The following is a 19,885-nucleotide window of genomic DNA, read 5'->3' as shown; positions in this document are numbered from 1 at the left end:
ATTGTGGCTTGTGAGACCAAAAAGATTCAAGATTGCTCTGAGATCAGTAAAAAAAAAAAGAAAAACCAAACCCACAAGGGACAGGAAATGCAGGATAGATCTGAGGGAAGGGGAGGGGGAAGGATTTCTGATTAGTTTATAATCCCCAACTGAATGAATGACAAAATGGTTTTGTTCATTTGAATCACCCATTATGAACCCTGAGTTTTGCCAATTAGACACAGATGTTCCCTTCTGCAGCAAGCTACAGACTTGTGAGCTTTTGACAGATGCATGCAAAAAAAAAAATTGGCACATTTTTAATCTTTGCAAATGATAGGTTGTTGTCTTTTTAAAAACAACACTTGATATATGCCCACACCAATTAGGTGAATTATGAGCAGGGAGAATGGGATTACCAGTCCTGTTTGTCTGCTTTTCAGTACTTTCCTCTCTGGCCAGAGATTCCAAATGTTTCCAGCAGTTGTGTTGAGCTGAATCTCCAGTCCATCGTGGTCAGACAAATCCTATCTGCTCTCTGTACTGGGGGAACTGGGGAACTGCATTTAGTATGTTTAGAAGTAACTCAAATCTCAGCTACTGCTGCTCAGCCACAGACACAATGGTTGGCTATTTCAGAAAATGCCAAGTTGTTGCATTTCCCCCTTTGACACTACACAGCCCTCTCAAAAGCTTAAATCTTGTGCCATGACTAAAAAATGCCCCATTGTCATGTACTTACCTCCTCCTGTGCTGGTGTTTGGACTGAGAAGTTAATATTGACATCAGCTTTGAGTTATTTAAGATACACATGTGTGAGGAGTTATAAGGCACCAGGAAAACAGAGCTAAGGAGAGCAAGGAGGACTTTGTGGCTGTCCCTCAAAGGTGACAGTGGAAGTGGTGCTCTGGTGGTGCTAAGAATGCCCTGCTGCCCTCTGAGGAGCACATCTGCAGCAAACCCACGTGTGATGCAGTTGTAGGGAGGTTTTCTTACACATAAAGCTGTGCTGGGCTGGAACAGATGTGGCCAGAAGTGACTGCAGGACCCTGCTCAGAATCTCACTGCAGACACCAGATCTGAGTGAGGCACCAGATCTGAGCTGCTTCCTGAGGAGCACCAGCTCCCAAAGACACAGAAGCCCCTGCTGAGTTACACAGGGGTGCAGCACAAAGCCAGTGTGTCACTGCTTCAAACTGCATTCTGTACATCAAAGAGCTCTTGAGAAGCAGGAGGCACTGATGAAAAGCAGAATTCCCATGCATAAAAAGGAGAAAATTATTGTTTTGGGCAGATGGGATTTTACCATAAATCCCACCCAAGAACATGCACTGGGAAGAGAAGTTATCACCATCTGATATATAACTCTTAACTCTGCTCTCCACTCACACAACACCTACAAATGTAGGCCTGGAGCCTCTGCGTTCTTCCTGTGGGAACATTGTCAGGGAATCAACACATTTCCAAGGGAATCCCACTCTCTATAAGATTTATTTAATTTAATAATATCATTATCACCCTTTAGTCACAATTACTCCCAAACCAGGCACCAGGCTAGAGCTGGACCAGAAGCATGCTCAGAAGCAAGCCCCTCACTTTGCCAGGACAGGATAAGTTCTTGCAGCAGCTCAGAGCAGCCCCATGCTCAAAACCTGCAGAGGTCTTGCAAAAAGCCATGAATGGCAAGTTGTGGCAGCCTTTAGCTGGCCCAGAGCCTGTTCAGTGAGGGGTCCCAGGCTCTGCCTGAACCACAGGGAGCAGGCATGGCTTGGTTTCTCAAGCATCCCTGTCCTGCCTGCAGGAGAGAAGCACTGCTGGCCTGAGGTGGTGCTGGGAGCCCAGAGGGAAGCTGGAGGATGCTGTGACAGAGAAGGTGACATGGCCATGTGGCTCAGCTTGTAAAGACACAAGCCCTGCTGAAGAGAAGTGGAAACAAAGTGATGCAAGGCCCTGGGCAGGGAAATCCTCAGCCCATTTGTGTTCTTAGATTTTGCTTCTCTTTCTTCATTTGTGTTAATGCTGGTTGCAACATCCTAGAGGACACTGTCTCACTTGCATCCCAAAGACTGTTTATTTTAAAGTGTATTTATTTCAAAGAAGGGGAAGGAGAACATCCTGTCTTGATGTTTGATATTGCTCTGTGAGCACAATCTCAGATTCTCTGGCTTGGGACCTATTCAATGTAGCTTGTTTTCTTTTATAAAATACCCAAGAAATAGCAAGTTCTTGTGGTGCATACCCAGAGCCAGAGCTCAGCAAAGGGAACTGGAGACTCACAGCTGAGCCACTGAATTTCCACTACATCCTTGGGGCCAAAGCACTCACCTAATAGAGGCACCCAGCTGCAGGCTTGCAAGGAAATGATGTGCAAAGTTCATAACCCACTTTGCCCTCATTAATGCTTTATGCACATCTCAACTTCTGTGCATTTCTCACATGTATTTTGAGTTTCAGGCAGATTTAAAAATGTCACTCTTCCACTTCTTTTTAGAAACAAGCGTAGGAATAATCCACTATATTTCAAACTGACTGAACATGAAGAAGTGCTGCATTTATTAGTCTTTTCAAGCACAGATGTGTATTAACTCCTTATCCAAGTAAAAGGGCTTTTTGGTCTTTGCTTGAAGGGGGAAAAAACTGGTATTGGCATAATTAGTGGAGGTGAGGATAGAAGCTTTTCATGCAGACCTTAGGCCTTTTAAAAAATCATTGTGAAAATAGGATATTTGGTTATGATCCCATGATTTGAATCAGAGGGTTATTTTATGTTTTGTCCCTTCCTGTAAAATAGCCCCACTACTTAAACACTTCTAGGAGTAGAAAAGAAAGAACTCCTCTATGGGTAGATTTTTTTTTTTTCTTTATTTAAAAATCAAAATCCTGCACATGCCTAGAGCCAGAACAGGACAGTGTATGGGCATCCCATCCCACAGCAGCCTTATCTGGTCAGCCTACAGCTGATTCCACAGAAGGCACAGGGCTAAGCAAATAGTTTCTGCACAGAGATGGATGCAGTCTTAGAATCCAAGATTGTTCAGCCTGGATGATTAAATTTAGCCATCTGAGCTCAACATAGCATCAGTGGGATGAAAATCCAGCAAGCTTTATTTGGGATCACTCACCCCTCCAAAATTAAAAACATCTTATGTGCACACATGCACACACACGTGTGCTTCCTTCAAAGAGCTGGAAACGCTTCAAGGCTCCTTCACCAGCTCCTTCACATTTATCCTGCCCAAGGGACCTCTTTAAAACTCTGGCTACACCAACATCTTTGCTCAAAACACAGAGGGGAGAGGTATGGCATCCCAGCTACCTCCCCCTTCTCCCCTCCAAGCATAGGAAGTTCATTCCAAGTTAAAGATCACTCGGGCTCCTGAGGACATTTGAACAGAGCCAGCCACCTGGGATGAAATATGAAGTGGCCCAAACATTCAGCCAGAGCAGAGAGAAAATGCTAAACTTGGGGTTTTAAAAAGAAAATGAGAAGGAAAAAGGGAAAGTTGTAATTCCACAATCCCAGCTTACAAGGGAAAAACAAAATAAAGACAAGTCTTTACTTGCTGACATGGCTGGAACTCCCTGCAAAGCTACCAGAAATACGATTCTTGTGGTTCCCAGCAAAAGCCCCAAGTTTTCCTCTCACAGTATTTCCAAGCTAGGGAAGTCTGAGCTTTTTGGATGCTTATCAAATACAGGATCTGAGGAAAGACTATCCCAAGAGTGAGATAGAAAACTCCAGTCTGTTGGTTTAAGAAGTGACCACATTTCCTTCACTAGCTGACTGATCTAGACATCAAAGCTGGTAGGACTTTTTCCAAGCACAGGACAAAGTTAATCAGAGACTTTGGAAAATTAGTGCTCTATTTAATTTTGCATTTTCAGCTCATCATTGCATGCAAGGTTTATTTTCTTCCATTAGAATGAACTAGATACAGCTGCATCACATCTAACCTATTTTTCCACCTGGCAGTACAAGAGTTCCTAGAAATGCCTTGGAATCACCACTTCCCTCTCTGCCAAATTGCCTCTGCTGTTTGAAGCATGAGGCAACAGCAAAAGGAGACCTCATCCCACATTAGGGCAGCTCTTCAAGTGTCTCTGGATGATTGAAAGTAGCAGAGAGCACAAGCAGATCAGACATGGCACTGACAGAGCACAACAAAAATTGCTGACACTTTGCTTAGTTATTAGCTTCCCCCATCTCCTTTTTTTTTTTTTTTTTTAGTCTTTATTTGTAATTATTTTTCAGCTTGCTCTCCAAAAGAGTTCCCATCAATTATGAGAGTACCCTGCTTGCTGAGGGGTCTCCCTTGCCCTCCCAACACAAACCCACCTCCTGTATGTTCTCCTTGTTCCTGAACCCATTCACACAAACAAGCTCTGAACAGGGCTCAGTGTGGCACTCAAGCTGGGCTGAGCATACATTTGCTTTTAATACATTTATGGTACCAGAGCAGTTGCACTCATGCTTTTAAATGAGGACCTAATACTTCTTGAAATGAGTGCAACCTGCTGGATTTAAGCAAAACCAAACCCACATTTTTTAACAGATGCTCTGTTATTTTAGTGGTGGGCAGCAGCAGTTCCACCACATGAAAGTGATTATGGATGTGACATTTCCACTCTGCAAATCCCATTTTCAGGAAACGGACTTGTCTTGTATTCCTTCTTGGCACACATCAGACAGCTTCACAGGGCCCTGTTTTCACATTTATCTCTGAGTTTTATATTGTTTTTAATAATTTGCAGGACATCTGAAGAGAATAAATATGCAGGTAGGAAAGGAAGGAGGCTGTGAAAGCCTCTCACTGAAGGAGACAAGGAAAACAAAAATACTGCTAGAAGAGCAGGGGAGGGAAGCAGGAATGCAGTTCAGCAATTAGAGCAAAGAATGCAAAGTCTGAATGAGACTTGAGGACTTGGAGGCCCAAATGTGCCTCAGACTGCAGACATGCTATTCCTTCTTATTCTTCCCATATGTGACTCTGCTGCAGCTCAAGCATCACAAGAAGATTGCTGGGAAGGCACTGCTTTATTTCACTGGAGAACAGGCAACCTTCTCCTCACTTCCTACCAAAAAAAAGAATAATCAGGGGGGGAAGGAGTGTTTTCACAGCCTTGGATGGAGGCAAATAAGCTCTGCTAGGATGGCAAGAGGCTGGCAGGGCTCAGGGTACCCTCACCTGCTGTAGGTGTCCAGGGCCAGCTCCCAGAGCCTGCCTGTGGATGCAGCAATGCTGCAGCAGCTTTCCAAACCGTTAGGCAGGCATGGCCACAACAACTCCCTGGGAATCAAAGCAGCTGCAGGAGAAGTGGCAGGAGAAGGTCAGTGATCTCATTAGAGCCAGGAGGCCAGGGCCCCCAGCCACAGCGAGGTCCCAGCTCCACAGCTGCAGTGTGTTTTGATACCTGGCTCTGGCAGATTGCATAACTGCACCATGAGGTCACCATCCCTCCTCCTTGATCCTCGCTCCGAGCAGGAGGTGGGGAAAAGGAAAATCACAAAAAAACAAACACGAGCACTCCGACAACCACCAGGCACTGGGGAGAACAACAGCCCTCCTCATTTAACTCCAGAGATGCTTGTTCCCAAACAACAAAAAAATGCTTGTTCCCAGGGACACAAGCAGGGGCTGTTTTGTGAACAATCACCCATGGAACAGCCAGTTTTCCATAGCCTGACCAGCAGTATGTGCAGCCTGAGCATACATTGACATTTCATGCTCGCCTTCAGAGCATGCAGAGTAAAGGCAGCAGAATGCTCTGCTGCTTTTGAGAGGCTCTGGTGAGAAGCAAAGCCAGTTCATCCTCATTAGGCCAGAGATGCCAACATACACAAGAGTTATGAGCAGTGGGTAGATTTTTCTGCAGCAACCACAGACCTTTTTGAGTATCTGCTGCAAGATTCCTATATTAGATGAGGAGCAGCCAGCTCTGGGTGCAAGGAATGCTGGCTAATTTAGCTCGTTTCCTTCTGCAGGCAGAAGCCAGAGCTGTCTCCTACAGAGGGAGATTCAGAGCAATAGTTAGATGGTGTTAGCAGCCCTCTGGAAGAGCGTGTCCCCCTCTCAGCAAAGGAGGGGCTGCAGCAGGCTCACTGCTAACTCAGCTACATAAGGGCTCAGAGGTGAAGCCTCAGAACACTGAAAAGAATTCTTCTTCTTTTCCACCACATCACAAATAGGCAGAAGTTTAAGTTCTCCCCTTTCAGTTCTCTAATTAGGATGGAGTTGGATTCACCTACATGATCTCTTACAAGTTACAGCTATGATCTATATTTTTAGAGCTAGAAATGCTTATGATGAATAGTTTTTCTCTGGGTTTGGCAGGTCTTGGGTACATTTGCTACCTGTCAGATTCTCAAACTGAAGTTACCATTACAGGAGCAATCCTAGCATTCACTGATTACTCAGTACTTGTTGCATGTCAAGGAGCAGACACGCTTATGAAGTGGATAAAATGTTGGTAGAGTGTGAAACACAGATAGAAGTGCTCTGGAAGAGACCTAGGCCAAGGCACAGGACATTTTTTCTTCAATTTCATTTACATCCAGGTGCTTTTACTAGAAACTAAGTGCCAGGTCTTATTCTGAATTTTCTCTATCTTGACTGCAGTCCCACATTACAATATTACTTTCCTTCTTCTCATTTCAGTCTGAAAGGACAAAAGCCAGATTGTTTTTCTATCAAATTATTTGAAAAACCTATTTAAAATATGCAAATCCAGTGCTTGGAAAGACCCACTTGACTAGGCAGTGCTCCCTTGGGGATTGTAGCCATTACACCCATAAAGCAGAACTATTTTAAGCAGAAACCTCCCATAACTGTCTCATAAATTTATTGTGCTATCCTCCTGCAACAAATGTGATCCATGTCCCTGGGAGAGCAGTCTGAACATTGGCTTCCCCCTTTCATCACAACATCAGCTTTATGCCCAAGGAAGCACACAACCTATCTGGCATAACATCCACCAGGGAGTGCTGGAATTCCCAGCCTTTCCTTGTGGACCTTTCAGTCTAATCCTTGCAGGGGGGGAAGAACAAAGCTAACTCTTGTGACTGGACACTCAGCAAACAAACAGAGATTCTCCAACAAAGATGCAAGATGCCCTATCAAATAAGATCCTTCATCTACACAAAGCTGCTATCCATGTTCTAGTTTGTTGGGTTCCTTTTTCAGAAAATACCCTCATTCAAACATACAAAAAAATGTAAAGCCTTAGAAAGAGAAACAAAGGCATCATTTAGAGTGTCTCCTCAGGCAAATAATCCTGAATATGATGGGACCATGGTAAATAAAAGTAAGGCAGTGTAATGAAGAGTTCAAGATGCCATGGCCATTTGCTTCAGGGCTTTAATAGGTCACATAGGTCTATTCTCTACTGGAGCAAGTTCTCATTAACAAAGTGTACACAACACACCATAGAAAAATTAATAGTAAATGATAGGGTTGGTGGGAACTGGCAGGGGTGATGGGGCAATTTCCAGAAGATCAATCTGGTTTTCATTTTCTATAAATTGAGCAGTTTAAAGCAGCTCAAATTAAAGAGTAGAAAACATGGTCAGATTGTTTTCTACTGTTTGGTAACCAGATGGATTATATAACAAAACAAAAGCTATAGTCCTGCAGCAAAAGTTTACTTGTGGAGTTCAGTATAAAAATTGAACACCCTTGAACAAGTTATGTATATCCATAGGAATCTGTAAAATGAATGTTCCCAAATTAACTTCATATATATCACCTCCCAAATACATGAGGGAGATTTAAATAATGAAATCCATATGCACCTTAGGTGCCCAGAACTGCTTTGTTTCATTTTGAAAGGACAAGAAACAGAAGAAAGGGGAATTGAAAGGCAATCCCAGGCAAAATTTGCTGCCCACTTCCTGGGAAATAAACCTGGATTTTAAAAAGCAAATAAAACACACACATGTACATGTAAACTGGCCTGGCAAAAGAAGAGCTGTTTGTGCTTGGACTTCCAGCTACATGACCCAATTGTTTCATTCAGACACTTCAGATGTTTCACATGCTGGAAGCCTATTGTACAAACATATGGAGAAGGAAACATTCCAGATGTGAATGCCAAACCTGCAAATATTCACCATTACCCTGCTGCAGAGCTGTTATCCCAGCCTTTTGGGAACCAGGTTCTTGTGTCACTAAATGTCACTAGCAGGTGGGAGGGCTTATGCAGAAGACATGGGTAGTGATCTCTCAAATGCAAGCAAAAAACCCTCTCCCTTTCATGCAATCTTTTGGGCTTCCACATGAGCCATTGCTGCAGCTGGAGCTGGAGCATCCAGGGGTCTGCTATGGTCCGAGTGCTCATCCTTAGTTTTGGATGGTGAACAAACAGCAGCACTTCTCTCCACCTTGTTCTCCCAGGATTAGTCTCCTCTTGTGCACTCTGGAAAGGGAAATTTGCAAGACACTGTCTTTGCCAGGATTTCAGAGAGCAGGATGCTTGTAAATTTTGCTTTATTGCTTACACATAAGGAGAGACCATGAGGGCACAGCAGGGAGGGTTGGGAGAAAGCTGAAAAAAGTATCACAGATACTGCAGACAGAGGAAAAACTTAGCCCTGGGTTTGTTGTTACAGGGTCCCAACCAGTGAGCAGTTTGTTTTCCTAAATAAATCTGTTTTGCAGACATCCTTTCTTCTTCCCCATTCAGGTTCCAACCAGGAAACCTGGAATAAGTTACTGTTGATTTTAGAGGCAAATCAAAGTGTTCAGCTTGCTAAGCTCGCATTTAAAGTTAGTCTTGATGAGCAACTCCTTGAGGCCCTTGTATTCAAATAGTGAAGGCTCAGATTTACCTGAGGTGCCCACCCATGCAGATCTGGAGCACAGGAGGAAGTCAAGGGCATGGGCTTTGAGCCTCAGTGCTACCAGTAAAGGCTTCACGTTTTCTGTCAAAAAATCTCTCTAATAAAAACTCAGTCTCTAAACAGTCGAATATTTACTAACTAAGACCAGGAGAGAGATGGACTTAAGTAGAATAAACGGATTAGATCTCCCACTGCTAATCCCAAATGAAGCACAGTACAGAGCAGGCACACTGTCCTTGGGAAGGCTGAGTGACCAACTTCCTGGGATTTGGATCAGCCTGGACTTTCAGAGGCATGTCATCCCAGAGCTCCTGTAGCCAGGAAGCTGTCATTATTGGCACCTGACCCTAGCTAAGTCCTGCTACATCTTAACAGAATGAAGAAATACAAATACTACGAAAACAGATCAGTAAGAGATGGATGAACTTCCAAAATCCCTTCCTAAGAGCTGACAGTGGTTCTGAATGGAGGCTTGTGGCAGCCCATTTTGTTGAGCTCATTTGGTGTTGAAACCTGTCTGCCAATATAAAGAAATGAGAGGAGTAAAACTCCTCTCATGGATGAAAATGAGATAGTGTAGCAGGTTATGGCTTGCATGTGAAAAAATTGCTTTTGTTTTGCCACTTTGAACACCACCCACCCCGGCTTTCTATTGAAGCATAATGGTACTGCCTGTACTCCCCCAGGACCAAGGATTTCACTTAGTTTAATAGTTCCTGTAATTAGATATTTGTGGAACTCTGAAATACTCTGATGAAAGGTACTGTAAAAGCATTACCAGCTCTTCCACTATGAAAGGGCTCCACCCAAACCCAAATAGAGATGCTGTCCTCAATGCACATCATTACTAATCCAAGCCAGCAGTACTTATGGCCTGATTTAAATCCTCCTGAAGTCTCAGATGACTTCTGTGAGCTCCAGTAGGGCTCCAAGAACTCTAGAAAGGAAATACAGGCAAATTAGCCTTTGCTCCTCTCAAAATTGGAACCTCCTTTCCATTGGCAATGACATGACTGAGGATATTCAAAATGGACCATGGGGCCATTTGCTGCTGAGAGCTTGTAAGAGGAATGATAATGTTCTTACATTGGGTTTGAAAACCGAGGCTGACAGTCAGGCTTCTCGCTACTGCTGTAAAGTTGTTACACGTATTAATGCAAGTCCCTACAGGGCCCTGTCCCTGCTCCACCCTTCCCCTGCCATGAATGTGTACCAGAGGATGAATTTTCTATTTGGTACTTCCCATACTCAAGCAAGTATCTAAACACCAGGCTGCATATTTATCATTTATAGGTCTGGGATATGAGTGCATCCAAAGGACAGTGTGGAATGGCAAGAACTGCTGTGCCAGACCTGGTCTAGCTACACTACTGCTGGGGAGCCACTCTCTGGTACAAAACATGCCATCAGTTCCTTTTATTTTTAATGAAGAAAGGGAGGCAGGAAGAAAGAGACCTGAATATTTTACCACCATTCCTAGTCTGTCACACAAAAAAGCAGAGGAGAGAATAGTAAGTATTGGCTACCACAGGAAAGTTTGTTTGCTGGGTCTTTGCAAACCAGTGCAACAGGATTGTTTGCTCTTAGATAATAAGGAAAAAAATTGTTTCAACGTTTTCACCCCAAGGATGGTTGGTATCTCTACCAGCACTACAGTCTTTTAGCTCCTTCTCCACAAAGATTATCCACATAATTCCAGAAATCTTCTGCCACTGGCTTGTTTCTCTTACCTTGGCTGCTGCTTCCTTTGCTGGCCTTGGTGAAGGAGAGAATTATGGTTCAGCTCTACAAAGAGAGAATCCCCTGTGCCATGCAGGACTTGAGGCCAGCCTTGTCCATCTTCTCAGCTTTCAGCTCCTCCAGTGCTTCCGTAATTAGAATTATCAGGACTAAAACACTGTGGACATTATTGCTGCTTAGCGTGAAGCTAACAAGCGAGCGCCAGATTTATAACACTCTGGCCAGACAGAATTAAAAAAGAGTTACAAATCATTGCCCAGTTCCAGGGATATGTACTCCAGGATCTTATTTTGCCAGAGACTCCACGTGAACTTTAGCCTCTAGAAGAAATCCGCCTGCAATTTTCCAATTTAAATACCAGTCAGACCAGTGGCGGGATGTAAACTAACATGCATGAAAAATAAGGGTTCAATGACCCAAATCAATTATGTTTTAAGGGCACTGCTCTGGACTCAGTAGGAAATATTTTAAACAGGAAAAAGAACTAAATAGGATCATTCATTGAACTGACTTGGAAATGAGGCAGAAATTTGGTAAATAAGAAATCCAATGCAAGCCAGCTTTATGAACCAAATTTAGTGGATTAAAAACCCAGCAAAACAACAACAGCAACAAAAAACCCAAACCAAAGCCAGAAAAAAATGAACCAAAACAACAAAAAAACCCAAGTCCAGATAATTAATGTTTCAGGCTCCTGGGTACTAAAGTGAACAGTGCAATAAAACAAAGCAATTCTCACACCTTCCTTGAGCCCAGGAAGTTTAACACCATTTACTTCCAGACATTAAAAAAAAAAAAAACCAAACCAAAAAGTGGTTTATAGAAACCCTGAAACTGCATCTTTATTAAAATACGACAACCTGAAGGTCTTCTGTATAAAGAAAAATTAATAATTTAAAGAAAAAACAGCTTCTGAAGTTCAGAACCAGCCACAACTGTGACTGGATTTTTAAAGCACATACACAGAGGCAAGGGAGAAACAGCTCTACTGCTTCAGAATACATGAAGATAGCTGCTTCCCAAACTGGCCAAACATCCAAACTCTCTGCACAGTAAACATCTGATCTGCCAAGATACATTGTAAACACAATAGGATGCAGTTATGGCAATTAATCAAGATACAAAGAGAACAGGAAAGACCGATCATTTCTCTGCTCCTCAAGCACAAAGTACTTTCACAAACAGTGAAGAGATTAATAGATATTAAGTCCACTGCCAACAAAACTTTCAGGTTCTTTGAAGGTGCCTTATTTGTCTTGACTGGCTTCATTTCTTGAGACAGAAATACAGCCCAGTGTGTATGCTCAGTGCTTTGCAGTGAGGAATAAAGCAAAAGCTACCTGTTACTAAAATAAACCCCACACCTGGCAGCTGCTGGGATTGGCACCAGATGTGCAGTGCATCTGGTAAAGAATGGGACTGCTGCTAACAAACACTGAGCTATTTGAGGGACATTTCCAGTCCAGCAAGGGTCCAGAAAGACTTAGCAAAAGTTACTTACTTTGCGCCTACTTTTCTCAAGGCAGATGCTGACCGCTGACAGACCTATTGTGTGCCAATTTAAAACATTTGAGACCTTCCCTATCCTCCTGCCCCAATCAGAAGTGCATATTTTGCTGCTCCAGTTGCATAATTTACTGATTCAGCTGCATGCTTGGTTGATCTGGTAGGAGACTAGTACAGTAGTTGAGATTCTGGATACATTGCCAACTGTGCAGCGTGCTTTGTTGATCAGGGCTGTAGAATTTAATAGCTGAAATTTCATACACTTTACTAATCAGGCCACATTCTTTGCTAATTGAGGTGCATATTTTAGTAGTTGATTTTTTTTTTTAATCTTTCACTGATCTTGGGAAGGATCCTGCTCCCTCTGAAACCAGCAGGAATTTTGCCATAGTTCTTGCTGGGTAAAGGACTAAGACTTTCACTAGATGGTCTTGGATTGCTAAGATTTCCTTTCTTAAATAGAACAAGAAAGGCTTGATTTTTTTTCTTTAAGCCAGCAAGTGAACAGAAGAATACCAGATGAAGGATGGCACTGGCATAGAGAACTCCTCCACAGGGATTTGATTAAACAGATAATATGTAATGGACATACAGAGACATAATTTTGACTGTGTTACTCTTTCATCAGGCTTACATTCTTCCTTCAGGATAAACAAGCTGCTTATCTGCACATCTTGTTCCATTTGATATAGACACGCAGGAGGAAACATCATGCACCTTATCTTCACATTTTCTTTCATTTGATCTAACTCCTACTTTTAAATTGCTGGAGTACTTGGTGAAGGGTTCCAGAGAGAGCTCTACTTTGCCACAAAACATGTTGCAAACATCCACACTACCCCACAGCATCACAAATTTTCTCAGTTCTTACTGGCAGAGACCACCTTCCTGGATGAAAAGAAGAATTCAGTTCCCTGTACGTCATTCAGACTTTGCCCTTGCCAAGGGAGTTTCTGTTATGTGTTTACATTGTTAACTGTAAGCCAGAAGACAAAAAATTCCTCATAAATCGTTGAATACCTTTTTTCAACTGATAAATTGAACTACATTTGAACCACTAACTTAGAGTGGGATGTATATTTCTTTACTAGCATAGCAACACTATCAGTGTAGCCAAAAAGATAAAAATAGTGATGCCTACGCAGCACAGTGCAGTCCTTGATGAGTGAAGAGCAAGTGCAACTTACTCCAAGAAATAATAAAAACAGGGAGCAAGAGATGTACACACACGTCTGTTTGGACACAGAATTCCCTGTCACATTGAGGAAGATAAGCGATAGAAAATGCTTTTCGTTCTGCAAAAGGAATTGTCCAGTATGTTAAGAGCCTATAAACAACGTGATCAAAAGAATAATTGACACAGCAAGAAGTCAAGTCGGGGAAAGCAGGCAGGAGACTGCTGCTTCTTCATTGAGGAGGCAATTTCTTTTCTGTAGTGCTGTTGGTCAATACTTTAGTTCAGTTACTGCCTGGTGTGAAATCAAACACTCCTGATTTCAGAGTTAGTGAACAACAGAAGTTGACTAAGAAACATTAGACAAAAATTAGCAAAAATTAGAGAGTTTGCTGATGCATTCAGAGTCCCACCATTGCCTTTCACCCCCAAATGCACAGCACACAGCCAGTACTTGCTCCTCACAACTGTACAGGCAAAGGCAGAAGAGAAGCAGCACAGGAAGGATGCAATAATTCAGAGAAGCAAGCAAGTTACGTAGTTTAATAAGAGAGGTATGCAACTGGATGAGGGTAAGCTTGCATTCTGCAATGCAATCCTGACTTGAAAAAGAAACAAAATACAAAGCCCCACAACCATACAATCCAAAGGATCTTGATAAAGTTAGTATTTCAGAGCCAGAAATGTGGCTTATTTAAGTTCTCACTGTAGCTATCTTCACTAGGATACCAAAGTGAGATAAAACATCTTCATTTCAACCACAGTCATTGCTGTGTGTTGGTGTGCTGTGGCAGAGAATTACTTTATCAGGCAGAATTATAATGCTGTTTGCCACCAGAGAAAGCAACCCCACACCTTTTTTTTTCTTTATATATACATATATATGTAGCAAGACAGAAATGTATGGAATTATATTTTCTTACACTCTAGTGGCTCATGTTTTATAGAATTGAGAATCTCCACTAGAAGTGTCAAAAGGTGGTTCTATCAGGGTCCATAGGAAAAATCCCACTCCCTTCAGCGGGACCAGGACTGCTCATCCTTCCCAAAGCCCAGAGCGGCTGCTCTGCAGCTGCTGCTGGTTGTGGGGTGCTCCGTGTTTCCTCCTCTGCCTTTCCACCGCAGCTCGGGTGCCGCTCTCTCAGCTCCCCGTGCCCTCTCAGCTCTGCCCGGATCCCTGCCCTGGCAGCTGTACCTGTCACTTGCAGAATTTACCTGCTCCCCCTGCTACAGCCGAGGTGCACAAGAGCGGTGACAGCAAAACAGCACGAGGTATCTGGTTTGGACTCCCCAAGCCAGGCTGTGCCCGTGGCAGGGACGCCTTTGGGCAAATGTTGTCATTTCTGCTGGGAATCCGTAGTCACCGGGCTTTCACCGGATTTCGGGTCTGGCTGTACCGAAGCAGTGGGGCTGATCCGGAGTCCCGGAGCATCACGTCTCGCAGTGCCTTTTGCACTCCGAGGCGAGTCCCCGGCCAGCCCCACACCCAAACACCGAGAGAGAGGGGCCGAAGGGACCCGCAGCCGCCCCCGCCGCGGCCGCCCCGCTGCATCCCTCCCGCCGGTGTCCGCGGCGCATCCCTGGTCCCGGGAGCACCGGCGCGCCCCTCTCCCGGGCTGCCGGCAGCTCCGCTGCACCCCTGGCCCCGGGACTGCCGGTCCCTCCCCTCCTCCCGGCGGGGCTGCCGGGGCTCCCCCTCCCCGCCGGGCTCGCCGCTGCCGCGCTGCCCTGCCCGGTGCGGGCGGGGGCCGGTGCCGCCGGTGCCGGGGTTACCTTGGCTCCCGCCCCGCCGAGGCAGAGCGCCGCGGCCGCCGCCAGGACGAGCCCCGCGCCGGGGCCGCTGCGGAGCATGGCGCGCCGTGCCGAGCCGTGCCGAGCCGAGCCGTGCCGAGCCGTGCCGCGCTCAGCCAGCGCAGCTGCCGCGCCGAGCCGTGCCCCGAGCGGCGCCGCTGACAGCGACCCCCCGAGCCCGGCCTCCCCGCCCCTCGCCCCCTCCCCCGGCCGCTCCCGGCCCCTGCCCTCCCCCGGGGGGTCACCTGCGGCGCGGAGCTCGCCGGGGACCGGGCGGGAACCGGGCTGGGGGGCAGCGGGGGTAGCCCGGTCCGAGCAGCCCTCCCCGGGGTGCTGTAACCTCGGCGGGCTCGGGAACCGCCGGGATGGACGCAGCTCAGCCCCTGCGAGCTGGGCGGGAGCGGATCCTGCGGGAAAAGTTTCTCCTGCGGGGCCGTGGGAGATGGAGGGAGGGCGGCTGCCCTGGGCAGCGCACCCGGCCGCTGCTCCAGTCCCCCGCCCGACCCTGCAGCCCAGTAAGGAGAGCGAGTGAATGGACAGAGAAATGGGAAATAGGAAAAGGGCTCAGATCTTTCCTAGCTAAAAGCACCCCGGCTTCATCTGAGCACGAAGCAAGGGTTAGGAAAGGAATATTCACGGGCATCCTGGGGAGCCCAAAGCACAGAACCTGCACAAAAACCAGGAGTCAGGATACAGCAGCCACTTAACCTTTCTGAGGGTGATGGGAGGGCAAGGGACACTGCTTGTTTCTGATGCAGCTTTCTGGTTTACACTCCCCTGTACCCCATTGATTCACACCACATCCTGCAGTGAGTGTCAGACAACAATTTAATCAATGGGAAAAAATGGGTAACACCTTCAGTTGGTGTCCAAGTGGGTGCATATAACAAGCATGAAGCTGGAGGGCTGGTGTCAAAGAAAACTTTTCTTCTTCATAAATGCAGTCTTGTGTTGAATGCATCCTGGCACTGACCTCATGTCTAGTCCAGGCCATTCACCTGCTCCATGGGTTTGATGTCCTGATTGTAGGAGATAATAATGCCTGAATCCCAAAGAAATGAAACAGATCTCCACCTAATCCTTCCAGTGCTCGTGAGATGAAGCTGCCTGTTAGCCTTTACTGGACACCTACAAAAAGTAACAACATGATAAGCCTAAGGCTGAGGGACAGGACTGCCCACTGCCCACTGAGACCACGCTGCCTTCCTGGGAAATGTACATATGCTAATTGAGAAGGAAGGACACATAAGGAATGTCTCAATAGCTTAATTGGCTTGTTCATACTTCTTGTACTGAAAGCAGAAGATGCAAATAATTCTTTGTGTGACCAATTCTTATTTTACCCTTCTTTTTTCAGGGCAAACTCTTGTAAAGGGTGTTCCTGGGCTCTGACCTTGTCAGTTATTTACTGTGACTGCCTGTGTTTGAATTTACATTTCGCTCCTCCTGGGTAATATTTCTTTGACTTACCTGTCAGATCAAAAAGCATATATCAGAGAATTTATAACTACATTTTATCTGTTCTGAATAAACACAGAACCCAGGACACTTGGCATCCTTGGCAGGAGGGTTTTTCTGAGCAGAACACTTGTGCCTGAAGGGCAGTCTGGTCTCTGTAGCATAGCACTGAGGCGCATTGCTTTTCTCAACACTCACAGTTAAATCTCAAGGCGATGTCACCATAAATGTTTGTTAAGCTTTGAAAAATCCCCGAAACAAGAAATCTCCTTTTTTCTACATAAGGCTCAGTGTGACAAGAAGTAAACGCAGAGATTCCATCTGCTGTTTCCTTATGCTGATGCACAGTTGTTGAGGACCTAATTCAAAGACTACCTGGCAGGAAAGGACATTCAAAACCCTTCTTTGCTCGGACACCGCTGGAATAATAATATAAAAATATCTAAATGAAAGAGAAAGAGAAAGAGCAAGTCCAAGTCTAGCAGCTCTCTTTTTAAGGATCTTACACCCCTGTTATTTGGATTCCTTTCCAGGGGTCATCTGAGTGCAGGCACAGGTAATCCTTTGGAGGCAAAGAGGGTGCTCTGTGGGCCACACTGCCATTTCAAGTTGTAGACCTTGGGCATGTAGCACAGACACAACTGTATGCTGATTTCTCATGTTTGTGTTTGCCCTGTTGTTGGCCTCACAAACTCTGTCAGTATGTCTTTGTTCCCTTATCTCAGCATCCCTCTGCTAGCAGAACCTGTCCACACCACTTTTCATCACTACGGCTTAGCAGTGACTTAGTATCTAGAATTAAGGATCAAACGTACAGTAGTCTGCTCATAAAGTATTTTCAGCTCAGGTTGTTGACCCTTTCAAACCATATTTTTAATGAGGATTATGTTTTATATTTATGATCTCCTTCTGTGAGCAGGCAGGAGGACTCTGTATGGGCTTGAACAACTTCCCACAGCAGGCAGTACCCAGAACAGTGGGTCCAAAAGGTGTCTGACTGCCCACTGGAGGTAACAACCACGGAGCCAGGCTTGCAAACCTCTTCCAGGTGAGCTGCCCTCCCCCAGGGTCACGGCTGCCTGTTATACAGATGTGTCAGGCAGCTGGAGGATTTACAGGGAGGATCAAGGAAGGACAGAAGGGTAAAAGGAACTTTGCTTCCTGCCTAGTCTTTATTCCCCATCTCCCACTCCCTACAGCCCACATCTCACAGAGCTGCCACACAGCCCAGATCAGAGCTGTAGCCCAATCTCACCACACTTCAGGGTAGGGGAGATACAGGGGCAACAACTGTGTGCACATCCCTGAACAAAGGCCAAACCTCTTCCACAGTCATTGAGACATCTTTAAGTAAATGTCTCTGTGTTGGACTCCCTGTTGAAAACTTCAAGGTTTTCATTGCTCTTTTAGCAAGTCCTTCCAAGGATAGTGTTTCCTATTGTACCATGCCATTTTGAGAGCTCCTGAAATGCTGAAGCAAGCACCAATTTCAGTAGAATAGTGACATTTATGAAGTTAGTGGATAGGATGTGTGTGTGTTATGGCAGCACTTTCTTAACCAGTAGCTCCAGGCTGGGAAAGTAATTTCCAGGAAAAAAAAAAACTAGAAATTTGCTGTTCCAGACTGGCAGCAAAAATCATTTATTGTGGGAAATCTAAGCTTGAAATAAACCCCAGTAATTTCCATCAACTCTCTCTCTACCACACACACACACACATACATGGAAAGAACTTTCTGAATTAATTTCCTGGAATATTAAGGCATCCTGATACCAAAAGTAACTCTCCTTGCCCGGGGAGATATTGTAAAACGTCTCACAGAAATGAATGCAGCTCTTAGCAGTTTCTGTTTTTCAAAACAGCTGGTGTAACCAAACTGAATCCAGATTTAAACAGGTGGAGGGCATTGGCAAGATACTTTCAGTAACAAGGCTTTAAATCTTAGTTATTCTCTTTATGCAAAAGTTCCCATATGCAAACCCTATGGTTACACAACATGGCTTTTTATGCTTTCCCAGCCTTCTCTCAGGTATAGTAAAGCTTGATTAAATCCATTCTGAGCTCTGTTGTTATATCAGACACATCACAGTTGCATCTGTCTTCACTGTTTATAGCAGTGAGTCAGGAAAGCAACATTTTAAATACTTATCCACGCTAGAAAAGACATGCTAAAAATTTCTTAGGAATAATGCTGTAAAAATGTTTCACATATATAAATAAAATTTATGGGTAAATAAAATACATAAATTAAATATTAAGGCAATGTCTAATAAAGCATGTTTCTGAAGACCTGCATTCTAGTTCCACTGTCTGTATTTAACACAAAACCATCTTTTTCCTCAGTGGGTGCTGGATGCCTGAGTCTGATTGCAATCTGCCAGTAATAGAGCTATTTTTATGTGGTTAGCACAGGTTTCTTTTTTGATGAAGTCTTTGCAGACTGAGTGACACCAAATAACAGAAATATGTAAGCAGAAAAACATGCAGTAAGTACAGGGAATTAGAACATGGTGTTGTCAGTGGCTAGAGAGCAAGAATTTCCCTAAGGAAATATTTAGAAAAACGTGTTTGTAGCTACACAGAAAGCACCACGCATGAGCTTTGTGCTGTGCAGAGAGTGCCACCCTCTGCTCCTGCAGAGTATGGAGCCTTTCTCTCCTTCCTGACTCTTCTTCTTTCACTAGTGCAATTCTCATGCAGTGAGTTACAAAATTATCCAGGACAGGAACTCTACAAGTGGCCGGTATTCCCTGGTAATTTTGTTAGGTCATCTCTTTAATCGCATTGTATACCACCTTTTTTTTTTTTTTTCCTCAGAGAAAACATTAATAAATTTCCCTTCCCCTTTTAGGAACAAGGCCCTGAAAAAGACAATTTATATTAAGGCGTGACAGAGCTCACTTGGAGAGAAGGCAGCATGGCAGCTCCTGTATGCAATCTAGTTGCAGGATGACAGAATGCTGCAGCTGGCTGTGGTTAAAGAATTTGTTGTGATACCTTCTGATCTTTCTTCCTGAAGAATTAAAGAGTGCTCAGGAACAAGAATTCTAACAGGCTTTGGGGTAAGCCCTGGGCTCTTTCACTGCTGGAGACAGAGACTGCACTTTATACAAGTTGTCTCTTGCAAATTTACAGGAATTCTCTCCCTTAAAGGCCTCATTTGTGATAGTGTTCGACTTTTTTCTGGCTTTTTAAACCACGACATTCCTCTGTTGTGCTAAAAATTACATTACTGACGATAGGCATTTTTCAGTATGAAGGATTCTCTTTCAGGCTGCCTGGTTAAGCCTGTTGCAACTTTGTGCCATTCTTGGACAACAGTCTTCAAACAAGTGGCTATTCCTGTAGCTGGGGCTTTGGTGCTACGTGGCAGAGTAGTAAAAAAGAGATACTTTGGAGCT

General features: G+C 44.6%; 1 protein-coding gene across 2 annotated transcripts in view; it reads right to left on the bottom strand.

The window, feature by feature from the left end:
* LOC115909735 overlaps positions 1 to 15,114 on the bottom strand; it is a 31,560-nt gene extending 16,446 nt beyond the window's left edge. The window contains exon 1 of one of the 2 annotated variants that reach the window (XM_030959266.1): positions 15,009 to 15,114. In XM_030959266.1, the coding sequence (XP_030815126.1) occupies positions 15,009 to 15,086 (78 nt within the window). In that variant the 5' untranslated portion in view covers positions 15,087 to 15,114. Of the gene's footprint in view, positions 1 to 14,450; positions 14,710 to 15,008 lie in introns of those variants that run through there. The other variant, XM_030959267.1, reaches the window with a different exon arrangement.
* Between the last annotated feature and the right edge of the window lie 4,771 nt (positions 15,115 to 19,885).

This window comes from Camarhynchus parvulus, chromosome 15 (assembly GCF_901933205.1).
Source record: "Camarhynchus parvulus chromosome 15, STF_HiC, whole genome shotgun sequence".
NCBI lineage: Eukaryota > Metazoa > Chordata > Aves > Passeriformes > Thraupidae > Camarhynchus > Camarhynchus parvulus.
Note: the sequence above shows the minus strand (reverse complement) of the source record. Positions and strands in the feature narration are given on the sequence as shown.